Consider the following 20,574-nt stretch of genomic DNA (forward strand, 5'->3'; position numbering starts at 1 on the left):
CAAATGCCACAGACAGGATGTTGTGGAAGCACAGCAAAGATGGCCTCTTCTCAGCCAACAGTGCTTACAGAAGAGGTCTCCAGGTGATGGCAGGGAGACCAACACACTTCTGGAACTATTTTTGGAAGGGGGATATTCCTACAAAAGTGAAATGCTTCACTTGGCTAGTGATAAAGAGAGCTTGTTTAACACAAGAAGTACTTCAGAAGAAGGGTAGACAGCTGGTCCCTAGGTGTTTTTTATGCAATTTGACAAGTGAAACTAACAGCCACCTCTTCTTGCACTGTAATTACGCTGCTCAAATCTGGAATTTTGTTCCTTAGCATCTCAAATCTGAATTGGACAATGCCAGAACGTACATCAAACGTGTTGAAGAGCTGGGTAAGGAGAGGAGGCACCAAGAGCCAGAAGAGATGGTGGAGGTTAATACCATCATGTATATGGTGGTCAGTTTGGAAGGAAAGGAACAGTAGATGTTTCGACAATAGATCCAATTCCATACACAAGGTCAAATGGAATTGTATAGTATCTCTACTTTTTTGGTGTAAACAGTTGTGTATAGTAGATACAGACCAGATTGTAGATTTGATAGGAAGTTTGTAATTGACACTTTTTGGTGGTGGCCAGCATGCCCTTAATGCTGAAGAATACAACCTTACCAGTTTCAAAAAAGAGATATCCGAGCCAATTTATTCGCTATATATAAATTATGACCAACTATAATGCAACAAAATTGTGAACCTTGCAAAAGGCTTAAACTACAGGGTTTTCAATGTTGATAGGGTGAAAATACTCCATTCTAGCCATACATGCATAGGTATGATGTACCTTTCAAGACATCTAAGTTCATTTATTTTTTTTGGGAGAAAGACTATTTAACTTCAATTTTCTGGACATGTTTTGCTAGTAGTCTCAGTTTGTGAAATAACTGACTTGATATAATGTTGATATATACTCCACAATATAGCAATATAGTCGGCTTGAACAAGAATTCCCAAAGGTTAACAGAGCTGAGACTCAGAGGCTAATTGTTTTGCTTCACTGTCCATGGTACAACAGTAACAACTACTATTACATGAATGGTGAAAGCATGAGAGTGATGTTTGAGTCATTGTTTGTTCAAAAACAAGGTTCACTTAGTGTTTGCTGGACATGTAAGCAATTCTTGAAATCAAAACAACAACCCATGCCTATTATACTTGGCATTGTAACCAAGACAGTGAACCAGTTGCAGCAGATTCTTTGTGGATTTTACAAATAGATACTGGTAATGGTATCCTAAAAGAAAGACCAGCTCTATGGCTTGAAATGCCTATGTTTGGTAGGCAATGCAGTTCTTATTTTCCTAGAAACCATGTGTTCTCTTAGATCAGTTCATCGGTTACTTCTATTATAAAGTATATATAGATCAACCTATCAATCATAAAAAAAAAAAGTCCATATGCCTATCAATTAATCTAAATCTCAATCCCAAACTAGTTGGACTAAACTATTCAATTCATTCTCTCCTCGAACCCATTAAATCTTCCTTGCTATTTCTTTCCTTCTCTATCTCTCTTATTCTCTAAATTCTCCCCTTTCTTACATATATTAGCAGGTTTATTAACCACCTGTTTCTTATCAGAACCTCTTTTTCTAAAACCCGAATTTCCTACAAAGAAGAGAACGTAAATCTTCGTTGGAGGCAAATTTAAAGTTAGTTTTTCAGAAGATTACTGCTAATCCACCTCCAACCACTGTAAAAAGATTTGGATACCAAATTTTCGATATTTTCAACTACTTAAGTAGCAAAATTCAGTTGAATTCTGTGTAATTACTTGATCTAGAGAACACACAGAAGGTAACAGTAATGCAAATTAAGGGGGAAAAAGACCTTACCTTGTTAACCATGGTGACAACAGCTTCCAAAATCTCACCTTTAAAGGGTCGAAATACAACACATTGATACTTCACTGGGAAAGTAACAAAACCAGTTCCATCACGAATTAATCCTTTTCCAACACTTTCAATCCCAGTAATCGCCACTATAAAACCATGTCGACCACTGCAAAAAAAAACCCCAAAATCCAAATTTTAACAACATTAAATCAACCAGAGAAAGAAAAAAAAACGAAAATTAGGGTTTTATGAATTAAACCTGCAAGTTCCTTCTACATCTTTCATTAGTTTTGACACAAGTTTTTCACGAAGATCACGACCAAAGTGACGAGGATGAAGCTGCATGTTTCTCTCCAATACTATGTGGAAAAACATGATTGAGGAAGAAGAAGAAGAAGCTACGTTTGTTGATCGAAGTTGAACAAACTGAAGTTTATGAAGAACGAACAGAGATTTATATTTGGGCCGGCCGGGTATGTCAACAATTGGACCAAAAATAACCTATTTTATACACCAAAGTTTATTTCCTAAAATCTTTATGTATTATTTCCTAATTTAGCTCCTAAATTAGGTGTTTTTTTTCCTAATTTAAATCACACAATTAAATTAGGTATTTTTTCCTAATAATTAGGTTTTTTTTTTCCTAATTTAAATCACGCAATTAAATCTGAACGTATCTGGACGCACCAGAATCTGTTATGATTCGTAATATTGCAAACTAGCGTATATCTAAGTAATTAGCTCCTAAATTAGGTATTTTTTTCCTAATTTAAATCACGCAATTAAATCTGAACGTATCTGGATGCCCCAGAATCTGTTATGATTCGTAATATTGCAAACTAGCGTATATCTAAGTAATTAGCTCCTAAACTAGTGAAATTCGGTAAAATATCCTTTATTAAAATATGAAAAACAGTTTAAAATATTTTTGAACTATACGAAATTGAATAAAATAATCTTCAGTTAATAATTTGATCTAAAAATGTCATTACTGTCAATAGTTTAATCCAAAAATATCATTATTATTATTTATTGAGTCAAAATACCTTTTTTCAAATAAATATATTATTTATCTTCTTCTTTTTTATGATCCCAGCTCTATTTTTTCTTTTGTATCATTATCCATGTCATGGAGCATCTAGTGAAATATCTATTTTTTTGTTTTCTCCTAAGGCAGTAATTACCTCAGCTCAGAAAAGGGTGGGAGAGTTTGGTTATACCTAGGTAATGAGGAAGTAAAATGTATTCGATGTAAAATTGCACTTTCCGATTTTTATTTATATATCATCATTTTAGATTTCACGTTTCTTAAGAAATTAGATAAGATTATGATTACATCCTTATTTGGTGATTTTATTGAGTCGGATAGGAATATAATTGATTTTAGTCCTTTACACAAACTTGTATATATATGTATGAAAAAGTGTAATAGGGACCGTCCGTTTGGATTGACTTTAAAAAAAAGTATTTTTAAATTAAAAATAAAAAGTCAAACTGAAATCTAAAAGTAAGAGGAGATCTGCTTTTGATTTTTGCCTTATTTTAAGTCATTTTTTACCTTGTCAAGTTGTCAATCACTTCCTAACTTATTTTAAGTCATTTTTTACTTATTTTAAGTTATTTTATATATTTGCCCAACACTTTCAAAAGTTATAAACTGATTTGAAAGTAGATTTGACCAACTTTTAAGTCAATCCAAACACCGTCTAAATTCGAAATGAGGACCACAAATCCTAAAGATTTGTTTTCCCTTTTCAAAGACTCAAACATATCTTATTAAGAACAAAGAAATTTATATCGGCACATATTTGTGGCTCTAAAGCTAGGAAAAGGGCCATGATAAGAGTGAAAAAGGTAACAAAGGTCTTTTGAAGCTATCGATTATTTGTGCACAATATCCCATTAAATAGTAAGGTACAAAACTGGCTATCATAATGAAATATTTACTCAAAATTTTAACAAAACCACAATATTGCTACATCCAAACTATCAATGAAGTGGATGAAAACCGCTAAAAGAAAAGAATGCAACTCCCCCATGTAGACAAAAAGAGTTAGATAATTTATTCTCATACACCTAAACTTTAAAATAATTCACGTGAAGGGAAATTCAAATCGATAGGCGGTCACCCCAAAGAGCTTGATGGGATGAAAGCTCCCAATCATACTATATATCTCTCTTTTGTTATGAGTGGTGTCTAAACTATCTTATACACACCTCGACTATATGTGCTACTGCTACCTCCCACCAACACATTTACCGAATCACTACGTCCCCAACTGCAGAACGAATCTAATAATCTTCAACACCAGATAGTCATTAAGAACCAGTAGCAAACCATTAAGACTCACAGAGAAACTACCATCCAATTAAGGAAGTTGCTGCAACTGAGCAAATTTTCAGTATCAACAATCTACATATCTGCACCGCAATTTACATACCGATTTAGACGGTTTTAATTCATAAATTGCATGAAATTAAGTAAAATAAGAAAAGACAGATTTAAAATGAAAAAGAGTATGTGGCCTTGAGGCCACCTCAAAACTACAGTTAGGTCCTCGATTTTTTAGCTTGGAAGAGAAGGCTTTTTTAACCAACAACTAGCTCCTCTCCGTTCTAAAACATACTCATACGATGTACATCCCAGAAGTTGTCTTCATCTTCAACTGCTCTTTGCCAGCCATAAGAATTTCTGCATACAAGATAAACTTTTTAAAGACTAACTAAAGAAAAACAAACATCTGTTCAAGATGCATAATGCAAAACGATGCAAAAGCTGAAGTTTTAGCATAACTGATCGCAGAAACATAGCTTTTCAGATAACTTTTCCCTAAATACCACATGCACAAGTACTATGGTCAATTCCATAATGTTTTCAGGTCCACTATTCATCCCATAAAGAAACAAGAAATGTTGGAAGCAAAACATGGAAGCATAAGATTTTTGCTGGTAGTAAGATCTTCATCTGCATCCTTATTTATCAAATAGAACACAATCCGCTCCTTGCTAAAAGAAAAAGTCAGTCAAATAAACTGCCCCCAAAGGCTTTGGTCTAGTGGTAAGAGCGTAACGTGTAATGTGCAAGTTACACACAATCACAAGATCAAACTCCGAAGTAGAGGGAAGAATCCGGTATTTTAGTTTGAGAGGGATAGAGGGACAGGTCAATTATCCACCTAGTTTCGAACCATGCGCCATTGGCTTCTGATGATTTATCGATTATCAAAAAAGAGGAAAGAAAGCTAACAGATTGGGAATAACTTGAACAGCAGAAGCAAAATACATTAACGTTAAGAAGACGATATCAAATGTTAAATAAGACAATTCAAAATTTTGCGAAAATTGGAGATCGACCCACTGGTTCACAGTACAGATAACTGGTAATGGTGCTACCACCTACCAGAAGTATTCATTTCGTTGTTAACTGCTTGATGCTGCTAGTTCACGGGGCTGAGCTCACCAATTTCACTAGAAAAAGGCAAAGGTCGAAAAGGGGAAATCTGAACAAAAGAAAGAAAAAAGGAAAAGAGACGACCTTTGTTGCCCTTCGGAAGTCAACTTCACAAAACACTTGAAAAATGATAACATTATGGGACTGCTTAAACAGATGATAGAACTACAGACAACCAATTTAGAGAAAAGGAGAATCATTATATTTCAGTATAAAGAAGTACCCCATATTTGATGCCAACAGTGGTCGATAAATATGAAGACCATTCAAACCGAAAATCGGGACTAATTACAAAGACTTCCCCAATGTTTTAGCTAGTACCATGTTGCAGCTTTGTGGTTTCATTTTGTTGTTCTTTTATGTGAGTGTAAAGTTTCAACTATTACAAAATCCTTCGGTATTTAGATGTTTCAGAACTCCCTAGGTTCCTCCAAAATTAGTTGAGGGAATGTGTTTGTTGTCTTCTTATATGGTCTTAGTTTATTTTTTCCTATATGGCTCATATGTCTTAAGTCTCTTAGATGATAATACTTATCTCTAGGTGGGTAGGGTCATACTAGTCAATAGTGTTTCGGATGCCTTCCTACTTATGTCATGTCTCTTTTTCCTTTACTTAGCAAGTTAAGGAAAAGAATTGACAAGATCAACAGGAGTTTCATATGGCAAGGCAACAATGAAAAAAGAGCATTCCACATGGTTAATTGGGATGTTCTTATCGAATCCAAAAAAGATGGTGGCCTTGGCATCAGGAACCTAAATACTGACAACCAAAGCTTACTAATGAAGTGGTTATGGAGGTATAATCTTGAACCATATGCTTTATGGAGAAATGTCATTCACGACAAGTATGGTCAAGATGATCAGTGGTGTTCAAAGGTGGTTGTGAGCCCCCATGGTGTAGGAGTCTGGAAAGCAATCAGATCCCTCTGGTCTTTGATGGCTGGAAATATTAGTTTAAGAGTGGGCAATGAAAGGAAAGTTCGTTTTTGGTGTGATAATTGGCTTGGGCATGGACCTCTAAAGGAACTCTTCCCTGAATTCTTTAGCATTGCCACTATGCCAGACATTAATCTGGAATCAGCAAAAGGAGTACACGGATGGAATATTACTTTTAGAACGCTACTGCATGATTGGGAGCTGGAAAAGGAACTTATTCTGTAAACTCAGCTTATAACATTCTGATTAGGCTTGCCTCACACTGGATAAACTTCAAAGGGGATTCCAACAATGTTCTAGATGCTTTTTGTGCAGAGCTGCTAGGGAAAATACTAGTCACCTATTCATTCCTTGTCCTGTTATTAGACAATTATGGCAACTATTCTTGAACATGGTAGGCACGCGAGGGTGTTAAAAAATCTCACATTGATGGAGAGAAGAAGTTGTCTCCTTATATGGTCTGTAGATAATCCACACTCCAAGAGCTAGCTTAGACAATATTCATTTTTTAAACATGGTAACAGAGTAGAACCATTCCTTTTCTTAGTTTACCTAATGTTGACTGTCATGTTATGTTGTCCACACACAAAATGTTCCAACCTTGGGCATGGATAGGGATGGTTAGAATGTCCCATGAACTGCTATTTGGTGTCTACTTGTATGAACTTTAAACAAACCCAACTTCATGAACTACCTCTTGACATTGAGTTAAGCACAAAGTACATTTTCTTACCATATCACCAATATAACAAAATACGTGTCTAGATTCATTACACTTGAATAAGGAAAACCATATAGAGTACTCTATACCATATCTGAGGATATTTTGCATTTGATTATAAAATCTTAACTTAGCTTATTTGTAGACAAAATGATTGCCCACCCATATCATACATCACCTAAAACTTCCTCTATAAGGAGGTAATCTTGTACATTGTGAGTTAATCAAGTCAGGAAAAAGTTGTCTTCTAATTCCTTATATGGTATCAGAATCTCTATAATCTTCGTCACACTCAGATAGTTTCTACTTCTAGTGAGTGGCCTTATGCCTCTTGCAAGAACAAAGTTGGTTGCCCTCTCAAACAATATTTTCTAGTTCTCTTTCTTTTGGTGTCTGGTGTCGCCCCCCTCTCTAATCATCAATGTCACTCCTCTTTCTCACAACCGCTCAAGCATTGCTACCTTCTAACGATTATTCAAGCATTTCGTATATCTTCCATGATTGTTTCGGTACCATTCATCTCATAGACAACCATTTTGGGTGTCACTACTCTCCACGTTAGCTGACATAGCCTTCTAAAAGCCTCAAATATGTTGATAATATCTCCGAGATTTGCAACACCTAGCTCATTTCAAGGACCGAGAATATATTCATTTCAAAGTGTTATGCAAGAGACTTTATTTTGATGTACAGTTATCAATGAGTTTTGAAGGATAAAACCCTAGCAGCAGTAACTAGTCATGGTGCATCATTTCCAACCCGAGTAGAGTGTCAGGATTTTATGTTCGTAGTTCCAGAGAACAGAGTAAAGAGATGTTACACAGAGAATCAAAATCGAATGGTTGAAATTGAGAAGTGGTACCAGTGTTATGTGATAGAACAATGTGTAGCGAAGTGAAAGGTAAGTTCTATAGAATAGTTATAAGACCAACAATGTTATATGGAAGTGAATGTTGAGCCATTAAAGTACAAGACATCCCCAGTTATAAGACCAACAATGCTACGTGGAAGTGAATTTCTTGCTCCTCATGGGAATATAGTGTTCTGTTTCTAAGAAAATTCACTAATTAAGATGCAACTGGAAAAGGACATGGAAGTTCCTCCTCACTAACAGAGAGGCTCTAGCATTCCATTAGATTGGAGAAAGAGAGAGCAACAGAGGGATAGGAGAAGTAGGAGAAAAAGAAGTTTGCTTATTTTGTTCAATTTTAAGGAAAGAATAAAAGGATAAGGAAGAAAAGCTTTAAACATATTTAAAATTAGCCAATGACCGAATTGCATATGAAGGACAGAATACAAATAACATCATTGCTAATCTTTCTTCAAAGAATCTAAACACAAGATAATGTGTGCTTTTAGAACAAGCACCAAGGACTATTTACCCCACCATTTTTCTTTGGATCATATTGAACTTGAGAAGAGGATAAGAAGTAGCTGAACCATATAACACCATACTCTTTTCCTGAAGCTTAGTTATGGAGTCATGGGAGAGAAAAGGTGGGAATTTCGGGATAAGTGAGAAGGGAAACCAATCTAGAAGTGAACCATCTAGTGACCTTTTATCGGTCTTGATGGAAAAGTACTTCTGTGCCATATTAAGGGACCTACCTTGATTGGTAAGAATCAGTTTTCTATTTAGGCCTGGTTATATGCTAAAATAATTTTTGAAAGACATGAAAAGGGTAGAACAATAAACAAAATTCAAAATAACGTAAAGCAATATTTTTAAATGTTTGCTCAACTTTAAAGATTGTATCTTTTCAAATTGAACAAAATTATTCAGCCCTAGTGGGACAAACTAAATGACCAAAGTAAACCAGGCAGAATGGGAGCATGAAAAACTAATGTACAGCAGTTACACCTTTAAAGTGATTATATTTTGACATTACTATATAGTATTCTTGATGGCATCCCAACCTATCTAATGTCTCTAATCCCTACACCAGCTAGTGTGGAGAAGGATCCACAAAAACACAAAGGCACTTCCTATGAGAAGGTAATCCAGAAACAAGGAAATTTCATCCAGTAAAGTGGCCATTGAGACAAAAATCAGAAGGATGGAGGTTACAATCAGAGCTTGCTATGTAAATAGCTATGGAGGTTAAATGATGGGAAAAGTTATCTGGAAAGCAGTGGTAGAGGTGATTTATGGAAGAGAGGGTTGATGGGAACCTAAAGCAGTGAGACTCCATATGGAGTGGCTGTTTGGAGACAGATCTAGGAGGAATTCAACATGTATGTTGTCTTGAGGGTAGGCAATGACACAATCAGACTTTGGGAAGATAATTGCAATGGGTTTGGTTTGCAGAAAAATCAATTTTCCAATCTGTACAGACTGGCATATAATCCTGAAGCCCTCTTAGCTAGAATTTTAACTTATATAGACATCCAGTTCAGAAGGAATCTCTTTGACAGGAAAATGCAGGAAGTTGTATTTATTCATTCAGAAGATGCAATCAGTAGTGTTGTTGCCAGAAAAAGAAGACGGCCTACTCTGGAAAGCTAGTAAATGTTCTTTTATTGTCAGCTCATTCTATAAAAAATCAATGCTATGGTTCAGCCAGTGCAATCACAAAAGTGGCCTTAGAATGTACAACTAAAGTCCCAACAAAAGTTCCGTTTTCTGGTTGACTATTATCTCATGAAGCATGTCTAACTCAAGAAAACTTGATGAGAAGGGGTTGGATAATGTGCAGCAGATGCTACTTGTGTGACAAATCTTGTGAATCTATGGATCATATTTCTGTGCATTGTGAATTTACTTGGCAAGTGTAGACCAGGTTCATAGTTAACTGTGGCATCTATTGGACTATATGGCAAGTTCATAGCTCACAGAAGCACCCCTAAAGAAGATCTGGAGAGTTATTCCTCTTAGCATAGTTTGGACAATATGGAAAGAAAGAAATAAGAGGTGTTCTGAAAGCAAAAAGGAGCAGGTTTGAAATATAGCTGTTTGCATTACTTGAACTATTGGAAAGATGGAAACGTTGTTATGAATTCAAATAAAATGGTGCACATGCAAGCTAGACTGCTAAGGCTTTTAATGTAATCAAGCCAGCATTATCTCAGTACTTTCGCAGTATCAGTTTGATACTGTTTAACATCTTACCTTATCAGGCAAAATATTTTGAGACTAGGAAAATGACAAGCCAAAGACACTTTCACTTCAATATCATGAAATTAACCGATGACAAAAATGAGACATTTCTAAGACAGGCTGCTCATTCTATCATGGAAACAGCACAAGTGTTGCATATATAAAGGGAAATAAGATTGTATCAAGCTACTAACCTTAGGTGCTATGCGAGCGCATAGATAAAAGCTATCGATTTTTGCCTCATAAGAACCGAGGTTTTCTATCTGTTGGCTTCAGTATCTGGAACGAGCACATTAAACTTTCATCAACACTCATCATTGCACCAGCATTATCAAATTCACCACAGTAGTTTGGGGCCGAAAATATTGTCACTAGCTGCCTCTCAGCAAAAAATTCATAACCATCTTCAACAACCTAGGTTGAGAATACTCTGGTCAATATAAAAACCATAAAGGGAACACAAAAAAGAAGCAAAATCGTAACAATTACCATTTCCAAAAAAAAAAAAAAAAGCAAAATCGTATAAATACCTGGTGGGCACGACAAACAAGGTCCATATCGTGTTGCATCAAGAATTCTGCAACCTTATCAGGACCAAAAGTATATGAAACTCCCCTATCATTCATTCCCCAACCTTTAACTTCCCGGCTAGGATCTGACCAAAGTAAATCACACAGCAACCCAGAATCTGGAACATCAGTTGGACGAGGTAAATTTCTTATCTGATCTAAGTTTGTTAGATCTGGAGAAAGACCACCATGCATGCACAGTATTTTCTCATCTATGAGAGCAGCAACGGGAAGACAATTGAAACATTCTGTGAAGCATTTCCATAGCTTCACGTTGAATCGGCGCTTACATTCATCATAGAAACCATAAATCCGATTAATAGAAGCACATTCATGATTTCCTCTCAAGAGAAAGAAGTTTTCAGGATATTTAATTTTGTATGCAAGCAGAAGGCATATTGTTTCCAAACTCTGTTTACCACGGTCCACATAGTCCCCTAAAAACAAATAGTTAGCCTCAGGAGGAAATCCCCCATATTCAAAAAGCCTCAAAAGATCACCATACTGGCCATGAATGTCACCTAGAATCCAGACAAAAAAACAAAGAGAGGGGAAACGAGACAAATTTATCAGTCCAATACTGTTTTAATATGAATAATCCCATGCACTGGCTAAGAAAGAAACAATAAAAAGAACAAAAATATAAAACAATGAAAGCAAAATGTTATTAATGGGGGAAAGGAACCTATCATAAAATAAACTGACTTCGTGATATAACATAATCATGACGATACAATATTTCAAATGAAGCACAGTACATCGCAATGACTATATAAGGCAGATAAAATAAGGATATCATGTACACCATTGAAGTTCCACTGTTTTCAAGATAGACAAGACAATTACGATGACAATGAAAGAATTTCTTACCTCCTTCCTCCCTTTCCAAAAATTTTAGTAGCTATAATGCCAAAATATAACCAGTACAGCGATTTTATAACCCGAACATTGAAAGAACGATATCGGTTTATCATTTTTTTTAAAAATGAATAATAGTAAATTTTATTAATAGAAGTGCAGTACCAAGCTGGTACAGAGACAAAGCACATATGATATTCAACTCCTCACCCTAATATTTTTTTGATAAAGAACTCCTCATCCTAATATTAACATTCTACATTTTACATTAAGAAAAAAAAATGAAACCAAAAGCCACGAATGCACATAACGCAATCAACTGAAATGTAAATGAGTGGGCAAGTTCACAATCAAGTTTAAAGAAGCTCCAAAAACGTCATAGATAAACTAGACCAAGTAGAGATTTGTATTTCAGTAGAAAATATTGAGAAGCCCTAATTTGCCTTTAAAGACCAATCATGGAATCAAAAGGGTCCAAATGAAGCAGAATAGATATTGAGGATTCATATAGCTAACCCCAACTAATTTGGGATCGAACCATAGTTGTTATTGGATATATTAGAACAAACAACTTTACATGTTACCCTACCTCATACATGCTATATAAGATGAGTGAGCAAGTTGTGCATAATTAAACTTTAAACAGCTGCATAAAACATTTTACTATTTGATAAACTAGAGCAACTAGACATCTGTATTTAAGTGGAAAATATAAAGAAGCCTTAATTTGTCTTTTACGAGTACCAGAATGAAACGTGTGCAAACAACGTGAAACAAATTCTGAGGATTCATTTAGCTGACCACAACTAATTACAAACTGAGGCTAATACAAATTCGACGAAACAAAATATACACGTTACCTACCTCATAAAACCTCACCCACCCAGGGGCGGACCCACGTTGTACGAGGGGGTTCACCCGAACCCCCTCGGCAAAAACTTACACAGTATATATAAGGTAAATTTTCTGTATTTCGATAGATATATATATTTTGAACCCCCTCAATAACAAAGATAAACTGATGGCATAGTGGCAAGTACCCCCAAAATTATGTTGTACGTCACCGGTTCGAATCTCACTGAAAGCGTTTTTTTTTTATTCAGTTTCAGTTTTTTTTAGTTTTTTTTTTTTTTTTTTCAGTTCTGTTTTTCAAGTTTTTTTTTTTTACTTTAAAAAATGTGCTAAAAGTTTGGTTTTAAACCCGTAGGAATTCAAGGCTTCCATTCTAAAGACTTATTTCACGTTTATACTTTTATTTTTCGAACCCTCTGAACGTAAATCCTGGGTCCGCCACTGCACCCACCATCCCTTCCAAATCGGTAGAAAATATAAAGAAGCCCTAATTTGTCTTTGTGAGTACCGGAATGAATAGTGTGCAAACAACGCGAAGCAAATACTGAGGATTCATATAGGTGACCGCAACTAATTATAGTTGAGGCATATACAAATCCAACGAAACAAAATATACATGTTACCTACCTCATAAAACCCCACCAACCTATTCCTTCCAAATCAATAGAAAATATAAAGAAGCCCTACTTTGTCTTTTATGAGTACCGGAATAAAACGTGAGCAAACAAGCGAAACAAATACTGAGGATTCATATAGTTGACTGCAACTAATTACAGATTGAGGCATATACAAATTCGACCAAACAAGTATACATCTTACCTACCTCATAAAACCTCACCCACCCATCTCCTCCTAAATTAGGGATCAGATTAATTTCCAAATTTATCAGAAAAGTTGTCATCTTTATGACAACTTTTTATTGATAACCTAGGTATCTAGGCGAACCGAACTTCCGGACACCTCCACTAATTCCACAGATACTTGTCGCCTCCCACCGGGGGCAGACCCACGTTCTGCTCAAACAATATATATTTCAGCAGAAAAATACCAAAATTGCTATATAAACAACGGCGAGCACCCATGGAACAAAAGCCTAAATGGGTGCTCTGGTTTTGAGGCAGAAATCAAAGCTCTTTTAAGTCATATTTGGGAAGGCATGTAAGATCGAACGCACTCTTTTAAACTTAGCTGATTAATTTTCTTATGTTATACTCTCTTATTTTGTTTTGTTTTTCTAACATTCTTCCTTTTATTTTTGCTGACTTCTCCATTTAATTTTTTTCACTCTTTCTTTCTCATTAATCTAATACTGAGCAAACAACGCTAAACAAATACTGAGGATTCATATAGTTGACCGCAACTAATTACAGATTGAGGCATATACAAATTCGACCAAACAAATATACATCTTACCTACCTCATAAAACCTCACTCACCATCCCTTCCTAAATCAGAGATCAGATTAATTTCCAAATTTATGAGAAAAGTTGTCATCTTTATGATAACTTTATATTGATAGTCGTGGTATCTAGGCGAACCAAACTTTCGCACACCTCCACTAATTCCACAAATACTTGTCACCTCCCACCAGGAGCAGACCCACGTTCTGCTCGAACTATATATATTTAAGCTTTAAAAAAAATTGCTATATAAACAACGGCGAGCACCAATGGAACAAAAGCCTGATGGGTGCTCTGGTTTAAAGGCAGAAAGCAAAGCTCTTTTAAGTGATATTTTGGGAAGGCATGTGAGATCGAACCTCCGTTAAAGCACTCTTTTAAACTTAGCTGATTATTTTTCTTATGTTTCACTTCACTCTCTTATTTTGTTTTTCTAACATTCGTCCATCTTGTTTTATATTTTACTCATTCTTTGCTGACTTCTCCATTTAATTTTTTTTTTACTCTTTCTTTCTCATTAATCTATTTAGGAAAAATGTAAAGGAAAGGGAAAAAATCATTTGTACTAGTTTCAAAACATTGAGCCTTCATTTCAGTTCTCCTACTCAACAGCAAAAATACCCTCCTCCCTGGTTTCCCTTTTTGATTACTATCATATGTGAAGGTATATTGCCTCTCCTTTTTATTTCTCTTGAACCAATCCAAACAACTTCTCCTCCCATTTTCTTTTGATGAACTTTTAGCTTGCAATTATGCTCATACAAGTTTATGTAAAAATCATTAGCACCCATAGACGTAAAATCCTGGATCCACCACTGCCCCCCACCAACAACAACAGGTTTAATCATAATAACAAAAGATATATCAAAAACAAAATCAATTCTTTATGCCTTAAAAACATGATAAGATGATAAATCAAGCTATTTGTGGTCAACAAAAAGATGGGGAACAAGGATTTTACCACAGATCTTGATGGGTGCTTCAAGTTCAAGGAGATTAGGTTGTTGAAGGAAGATTTCCCTTGAAGCACTACAAAGGGAACGGATCTCAGCTTCAGAAATCTGAACCTGCCTAACAGTTCTTGCATTCCTAAACTCCAAAAGCCTATTGATAATATCATCAAGAACAGCAGGCTCTATTAACCCTTGCTGCTGCTGCTGCTGCTGATGCTCATTTTGTGCCATTTCTTTGAGACCCCTTTTTGTTTTCTTTCTCCACAACAAACACTAGAAGAAAAACACCCACAATCCAAAACAAACCAAACAACAAAAAGGGAAAGGGGAAAGGGGGAAAAACAAGAAAAGGGGGTGTCTTTTTTTTTTGTTTTTTTCTTTCAAGAATCGATTTTTACAAGAAAAATAAAAAGATAGTAGATTTGATATTTGAGAAAAAAGGGAAAATCAAGAATGAGGGATTAATACTTTTACTATAGAAAAAAATATGAAATTATGTTTGCTCGTGTGGTGGCTTCCTTGATAATTGCTAAATCTAACGTTGTTTGCTAAAAAATGTGTCATGAATCATGTGGGGGTGTACCCCTACTTGAGGTCATTGCTCATTGGAGGACGGCGCCATTTCCTTAATAAAAAGTCCATTTGCTTTTTTTTTTTTAGGTTTCTAAAATATATTTCATACGACCTAACCAAATTAAAGCTTCAAGAAAGTGGGAAAAGCTCTAACCCCCCACTATGCAATATTAAGAGTGTCGTTTGGTAGTTGGTTAGCGTAAACTAGTTATGATAAAATTTATATATTACAATCTTTTATTTGATATATGAATTTTTTTTATAACTTATATATATATTAGCCATGCAGGTTTCTGAATTGCACATCAAGCATCAAATTAATTTCATACATCTTGTTTTCATGAAATTTTAGAAGAAAAAAATGAGTTTTTCGATCAGATTTGATTAAGATAACTATATGGTTTTATGTCACGAAGAAAAAATTCCAAATCTTATTGCACTTGTTGTTGTTGTTGTTGTTGAAACTCGGCAACTGATCGTTTATCGATGGAAGTGGATCTCTGATGGTGGAATTTCTTATATGCACAATCATGAAGTGTTTCGGGGAGCGACAAATTATGGGGGCATTGAATTTGAGGTAGACATGAAAATTGTTGTTGTTAAATCTTGATGTGTAATTGTTTGCCAATGAAAATGTGTCTTCCAATAGAGACTATGGCAAGCGTATGTATCCTGAAAGTGACGAATATTAGGCCACTTGAATTTGAGATGGATACATGAATTAGAGAGAAAAGAGGATGAAAAAGAAAGACAGAGAATGAAGATATGCTAGGAGGGAAAAGCGAGTTTTGGTTGTGCTGGGAAAAGAGAGGTTAGTGATTATATTTGATAAAGTTTAAAAAATTTGACCAATTTTGGCAATATATATATAAGTTAAGTGTGTTTTTAAGTAATTACTTCAACTTTTATACCGAAAGGGAATCTCCAATTATTTTCCTTTTTGTAACACCCCAAAAGTTCTTAAGACCAAACCAGATCGAGAAAGTTCAGAGAAATCAGAAATCAATCTGTGCTTTCATAGACATATCTACGGGTGGTAAAAACCTTTACCGGCCGTAGATTGATCTGTAGATCAGAACCTCAACAACTCTATTCAACTTTGCTTCTACGGGCACTTTGACAGACCCGTAGAGTGATCTACGAACCGTAGAAGGGTCCATAGATTTGACCTCAGAACCCAAGAAATCTTTCCATTTACGGATACTTCCATCAACCGTAGAGTGATCTATGAACCGTAGGAGGCAGCCGTAGATGGCCTTCAGAGTTTTTAATTCAGAAATATTTTGGTTTTTCTCAATCTTTTAATTCCTACACTACGTTTTTTTTTTACTATTTTAAGTGGGATTAAGGAATTCTTTGGAACTTAGACCCTCACTTTCACACTCAACCTCCAAAACTAAGTTTCTTCTCTCTCAAGTCTCTTCTCAAGCAAGCTAGGGTTCCAAGCTTTAAGTTTTCATAATGTATCGTTCTTTATTCTAGGTATGTGGGATTTCATCAGTAGGTATCCCTTCACCCATTGAGTCCCGAAGAAACCTCAGATTTTAAGATTTGAATTCTTCAAACCTAGGGTTTATATGATTTTCAGGGTTCTTATTGCAATTCAATTATTCTTCATGATTAGTCTTTAATTACATGTCTTGCTTATGAATTTCATGTTTCAAATGATATTCTTATGAACCCTAAGTATACTAGTATTGATTTATCACGTTCAGTTATCATGCTATCATGCATTATCTTACATACATAGTACATTCAAAATATTGACCGCATACTTTCTGCATATGTTGTTTGATAATATAGATTAAGACGTTCAACATTCGAATCGCGATTAGTACAATTTCTGATCAGCACAACAGTACATTAGTGGGTCATCATTCTTCGAGGATGATCTTTATCTTTCTTTCATTACGATTTATTTCAGTTTCAGACAGTTGGAGTTAACTGGGGGCTTGTCCTAGCAACTTATACTAGTAGAGGCTTTTAAATACTTAGATGTAGTATCAACTATTGGTTATTTATTAGATATTTTCTCATTCAGTATGTGCGTCTTAATAAAGATATTTCAATGAGCTTCCGCTTTTCCCTCAGTTACTTTCTTATGTTGCTTATTATTGTTGATTCTTAGTGTCATGTCAGACCATGAAGTTAGCTTGGGGTCACTTGTGGTTCTAGATACTGTTGTTACAACTATGGCTAGTCTCGAGTCGTGACACTTTTTCTTGTAGATTTTCTTCTTCTCCCTCTTCTATTTCATTTGAATTTTCTTATGCTTCTTCTATTGGTGAAACTGTTCGGATGAAGCTTGTACTAAAGTTTGAGATTCATTATTTGATATATTAGACCCTCTTCAGATGATTAAATTGTGAAAGGGACAAGAATCAATTTGTGTATATCAATGTATAAGTGTGTATATTTATGTATAAATGTTGTATAATTATATTTCTTCAGTGTATGAGAAATGTATATATATTGCCCATTGTCAATAATATATAAGAGACATCCATGAAAGTTTCACACTTTTTTCTTGTTCGTGTTATTCTACTTCTTGTTAATATTCTGGTATATATTATTACACATTCTATATATACAAGTTTATACAGAATTATACATGTACTACACATGTGAAATTTAAATCGAGATTGAATTTTTTATGTATTTTTTTTACTTTTTTTCTCGAACAATTTATGTATAAATAGGTACTTTTTATTGATTTTTTTTGTCAAAATGGTAAAAATATAATTTTTAATTTTGATTTTCGCTATTTATAAATAGGTACTTTAGTTAATTTACATGGTAGTTCAACACATTATTGCTTATTTTACGACTTGTTTTCTTTTAGAATTTATTGAAATAGTTTCAACACTTTTTCATATAATCAAGTCTATATTTTTATTAGCGTAAGTTTGGTCGGTTGATTGTAGTTTAGCATCTTAAAGGAAGCTAAATTTCATTTTTTAATAATAACTAGAACATTTACCTAGAATTACATGAGTTAAGTAGAATATTAATCGGAGTTAATTTTAGCATTATCTTAATTAAATATTTAGATGTCCTATATCATGCTTTGACCAAGTTAAAATGTGTCGTAACATCAGATGCATAAATTCTTAACTCATAGCCTAAAATATATGTTCATAGACAATTTCATTAAGAGCGTTTATTAATTTCAGTTGTAATGGTTGTAGAATCGATGAAGTTGATTGATGAAGAATTTACTTTCAACATGACTTGATTAAAAAAAAAACAATTTTAAACAAAGTTCAAATAATTTTGTCTTAATTAAGACAGAATATCTATTAAAAAAATTAGAAGAAATTTTCTTTTTAAAATATATTTTTTAGTGCACATGCTTTGCAAAATGATTTAAAATGCACACACATAGCATGATCGTATTAAAGTGCATATTCTTTGCACATACTTAAAAAATTCAAAATATAAATAAATTAGATCAATGTATTTAATTCGAAGAGGCTAAGTATGTGGAAACAATTTATCCTCATATAAAAGTATTCTATAGGTGATCAATAAAAGACATATATTATTGTAATATATAAAATTTGCTCCCCCGTTTATGTCTATAACAACAATGGCGTGACGAATTTTTTTTATAGAAAAAAAAAATAGAGGGTGAGTTTGCCACACTAAAATCCCAAAAATAATTACAAACATCAACATCTTATATGCATAAATTCTTAATATATAACCTCGAACAATATTTTTATAGACAGTTTCATTAGGAGAAATATTTATTAAAAAAATTAGAAGTTCAAGTGTACATACTTTGCAAAATGTTTTAAATGCACACATAAAATGATTATATTAAAGTGCATATTCCTTGCACATATTTCAAAAAATACGTGAAAAATAAATAAATTTATATATCTAATTTTGTAACACTCCAAAAAAATTTAAGCTAAGATTTGAATAATTTATGTACCATATCGGGTGATTCCTAATTATGCAATTAAGATCAATTTCTAAGTGTGGAAGGTGTTTTGGAGATGAATTAAAGTCTTAAGAATCCTCTAGCACAACATTGAGTTGAAAGCTTATTTACTGATTGAGTTTCAATGTATGTTATTACTTGAGTCAACTTGAAACGAGAGATATTCTCTTTAAATATGAAGAGTTATAAGTCCCACTACCCATCAAACGAAAGATCTTTTAGTCTTATTCTCAATGTCACTGATCACTTATCAATCTGGGGTCCTAATCAAAAGTTATGATCATTTTGATTTTGTCGGACATTCTATTTTGACATGCATTTCGCCTGCATTGAGCATATTCATACCTGCGAAATGCGTGTGGGACGCAGATGGGGAAAACTAAGTGATATTTAGTTTTGACATGTATTTCGCTTGCATTCAGCGGATCCGCACCTACGAAATGCATATGGACGCAAATGGGGATAAATTAAGAGATATTATGTTTTGACATGTGTTTCGATTGCGTTCAGCGGATCTGCACCTACGAAATGCATATGGGCTGACGGGAAACCTTTTAAGTCAACTTTAGTACTATGATTTTTCTCACTTTTAGTCATTCTTTCAAGTCTTAGAAATAGTTTTCTCTCCTCATCTTATCCTCTATCATCAAGGTAAGTCCTTCTCCACCCGACTCGAGATTCGACCCTCATTCCCGACCTAGTACCCGACTTTCAAACTGGGACCTAACTTCGACATCTATTCAGTACTTGACTTCTAATTGAGATCTGACATCAACACCCAACTTGGAATCCAACTTTCGAATAGGGATCTAATCCCGACATCTGAGCTCGACAATCGATTCGGAATCTGAACTCTCACTACAACAAATGTGATTATCAAGGACAAATAATTTTGTCATTAATAAATCATATTTCGTCACTAAAAATCTTGTGTGACGAAAAAAACTTCGTCAAGCAGTCGTCCCTAAATGTGCGTCTCTAAAATTATTCAAAATACGATTTAGTGCTTCGTCGCTAAAAGTATTAGATTAACTACAAAAAGAAGAATCGTCGCCAAATGAATAATATTTGTAACAAATTTATTTGTCATAAAAAGTATAATTTGTTTGTGGTTAATAGTATCTTTTGTCACTAAAAAGGTTATTATTACTGACAAAATTGTAGTGTTACTAATTAATTTAGTTCAAACAGTGACGACATCAATTGTCTCTAAAGTTATATGTATTTTGTAGTTGAACAAATGTAATTTCGTCACTAATGACTACTTTTTATAAACAAAAATAAATTTGTCCTTAAATGTATAAATTAGGACTAAATTTATTATTCTAAAAAAGGGT

General features: G+C 34.3%; 2 protein-coding genes across 2 annotated transcripts in view; both read right to left on the bottom strand.

Annotated features, from left to right (window-relative positions):
* LOC102590696 (DNA-directed RNA polymerase II subunit RPB7) overlaps positions 1-2,349 on the bottom strand; it is a 7,655-nt gene extending 5,306 nt beyond the window's left edge. Inside the window, exons 1-2 of the mRNA XM_006358644.2 lie at positions 2,138-2,349; positions 1,879-2,044 (exon numbers count right to left, since the gene is read on the bottom strand). Of these exons, the coding sequence (XP_006358706.1) occupies positions 1,879-2,044; positions 2,138-2,253 (282 nt within the window). The 5' untranslated portion in view covers positions 2,254-2,349. The remainder of the gene's footprint in view (positions 1-1,878; positions 2,045-2,137) is intronic.
* Positions 2,350-4,194: 1,845 nt separating this feature from the next.
* LOC102591052 (serine/threonine-protein phosphatase PP1 isozyme 1) lies at positions 4,195-15,292 on the bottom strand. Its single transcript, XM_006358645.2, has 4 exons — positions 14,724-15,292; positions 10,614-11,173; positions 10,278-10,497; positions 4,195-4,570 (listed from the first exon to the last, which is right to left on the bottom strand). The coding sequence occupies exons 1-3, from the start codon at positions 14,944-14,946 to the stop codon at positions 10,324-10,326; spliced, it is 957 nt and encodes a 318-aa protein (XP_006358707.1). The 5' UTR covers positions 14,947-15,292; the 3' UTR covers positions 4,195-4,570; positions 10,278-10,323.
* Between the last annotated feature and the right edge of the window lie 5,282 nt (positions 15,293-20,574).

Source organism: Solanum tuberosum, unplaced genomic scaffold, assembly GCF_000226075.1.
Source record: "Solanum tuberosum cultivar DM 1-3 516 R44 unplaced genomic scaffold, SolTub_3.0 scf00266, whole genome shotgun sequence".
Lineage (NCBI taxonomy): Eukaryota > Viridiplantae > Streptophyta > Magnoliopsida > Solanales > Solanaceae > Solanum > Solanum tuberosum.

Coding starts and splice junctions, on each gene's coding strand:
- LOC102591052 (XM_006358645.2), bottom strand. CDS start 14,946: ATGGCACAAAATGAGCATCAGCAGCAGCAGCAGCAGCAAGGGTTAATA. Junction 11,174..14,723: donor AGCACCCATCAAGATCTGTG/GTAAAATCCTTG, acceptor TCTGGATTCTAG/GTGACATTCATGGCCAGTAT. Junction 10,498..10,613: donor TTGTTTGTCGTGCCCACCAG/GTATTTATACGA, acceptor TTCTCAACCTAG/GTTGTTGAAGATGGTTATGA.